This window comes from Carassius auratus, chromosome 40, assembly GCF_003368295.1.
Source record: "Carassius auratus strain Wakin chromosome 40, ASM336829v1, whole genome shotgun sequence".
NCBI lineage: Eukaryota > Metazoa > Chordata > Actinopteri > Cypriniformes > Cyprinidae > Carassius > Carassius auratus.
Genome location: NC_039282.1, coordinates 19,753,548 through 19,755,008, shown reverse-complemented (window position 1 = coordinate 19,755,008; position 1,461 = coordinate 19,753,548). Strand labels below are relative to the sequence as shown.

Below are 1,461 nucleotides of genomic sequence, written 5' to 3'. Positions count from 1 at the left end.
AGATCCGCCCCTGGTCATACATTTCATTGCAAAAAATGTTTTTTCTTTCTTTGTTTTTTAATTCAATAAAATAAATGAAACTTTTGATAAAAATTTAGATATTTAAAAACAAATTGTGAGTTATTTTTTCTCTGGCAAATTATTATTAAAATTATAAAACAATTTCCATGGGTAAATGATGTTATTTTTAAAGCAAGAACAAAATTTGTATCAATTAAGAATTATATTTTTTAAAGTCATTTCACTGAAAAAAATAAAAAAAGTTAAATTTCAGTAAAATGAATACACTTCCGTGAAACTAGATGCATCTAAATGATGATTTTCTTACTCTGTTGGCATATTATTTAATGCTTAAAATGAGAAAAAGTATTTTGGATTAAGAAAATGAGGACGATCGAGTGCATGATGAGAGTGAAATCAGCGCTGGTTTCTTTCTGCCGTTATTAACTCAGTGAATCTGTCTGCTGGAATGAATGCAGTTAAAGGCTCCTCCGGGATCAATAAACACTGTGAGCTGAAATGAGCTCGAAAACACAGCAGAAAACCGTCTGATGAGACGCTCACATGATCTCCGTGATGTCAGCGCATGATCCTGGTCATCATGAAGGTCACAGAGCAGTTCTTCATCAGTTTATCAGCACCTTTGATCAATACTCATTGTGTGATCACTTTCTCTGATTCATGACAGATAAAAGTCAGAAAGATGAAGAGGAGAAACACTACAAATGTACAAAGCCCTTTCATCTCGTTCATCTCTTCTTAATCTGTATTTTTGTAAATAAATAGATCTTTGACGTAACAATAGTTGCTTTTTCAAAAACAAATTAATAAACTTCATGCCCGTAAAACAAAACAAAAAAGATTCAGTCTTCTGACAATGGTGACATCATTCAATCAATTGCCTTTACTTAATAAATTATTTTAAAACATATTTAATATTTTATTATTTAAGCAATTAATAAACATCTGTTTATCAATCAAAATGACAAATAGCTTTCTGGTGATTTCTTTAAAGTAATGTGACAAATTACATAGAAATGTTGGTGTTAAATTTGAATTCAATTTATACATATATATAAATAGACTGAGAGAAACATGGAGGATTTTAGGACCCTGATGAGCATCAAATCAGAAGCTTCACCAGTCGAGAGAGATAGAGAGAGAGAGAGAGAGAGAGAGAGAGAGAGAGAGAGAGAGAGAGAGAAGAGCGACTGTGCTGTGTGTGTGCTGTCAGTGTGTTCCCTGCTGAGGGCTCGAGCGCACACCTCTGTGAGACACGACACGAGTGTGTGTGTGTGTGTGTGATTGTGTGAGTGTGAGTGAGCTGTGACACACAGGAGGGAATGACATGAACGCTCATGAGAGGAAGCGAGGAAGAGACCTGTAAGCACTTGCTGCTGCTGCATGTCTCTCTCTCTCTCACACACACACACGGGACAGGAGAAAGTGAAGCTTCAGAAC

The 1,461-nt window shown here is 35.1% G+C and overlaps 1 protein-coding gene across 1 annotated transcript in view; it reads left to right on the top strand.

Annotated features, from left to right (window-relative positions):
* Positions 1–1,194: 1,194 nt before the first annotated feature.
* Positions 1,195–1,461, top strand: part of LOC113058955 (cGMP-dependent 3',5'-cyclic phosphodiesterase-like) — a 55,847-nt gene continuing 55,580 nt past the window's right edge. The window contains exon 1 of the mRNA XM_026227202.1: positions 1,195–1,383. Within this exon, the coding sequence (XP_026082987.1) occupies positions 1,349–1,383 (35 nt within the window). The 5' untranslated portion in view covers positions 1,195–1,348. The remainder of the gene's footprint in view (positions 1,384–1,461) is intronic.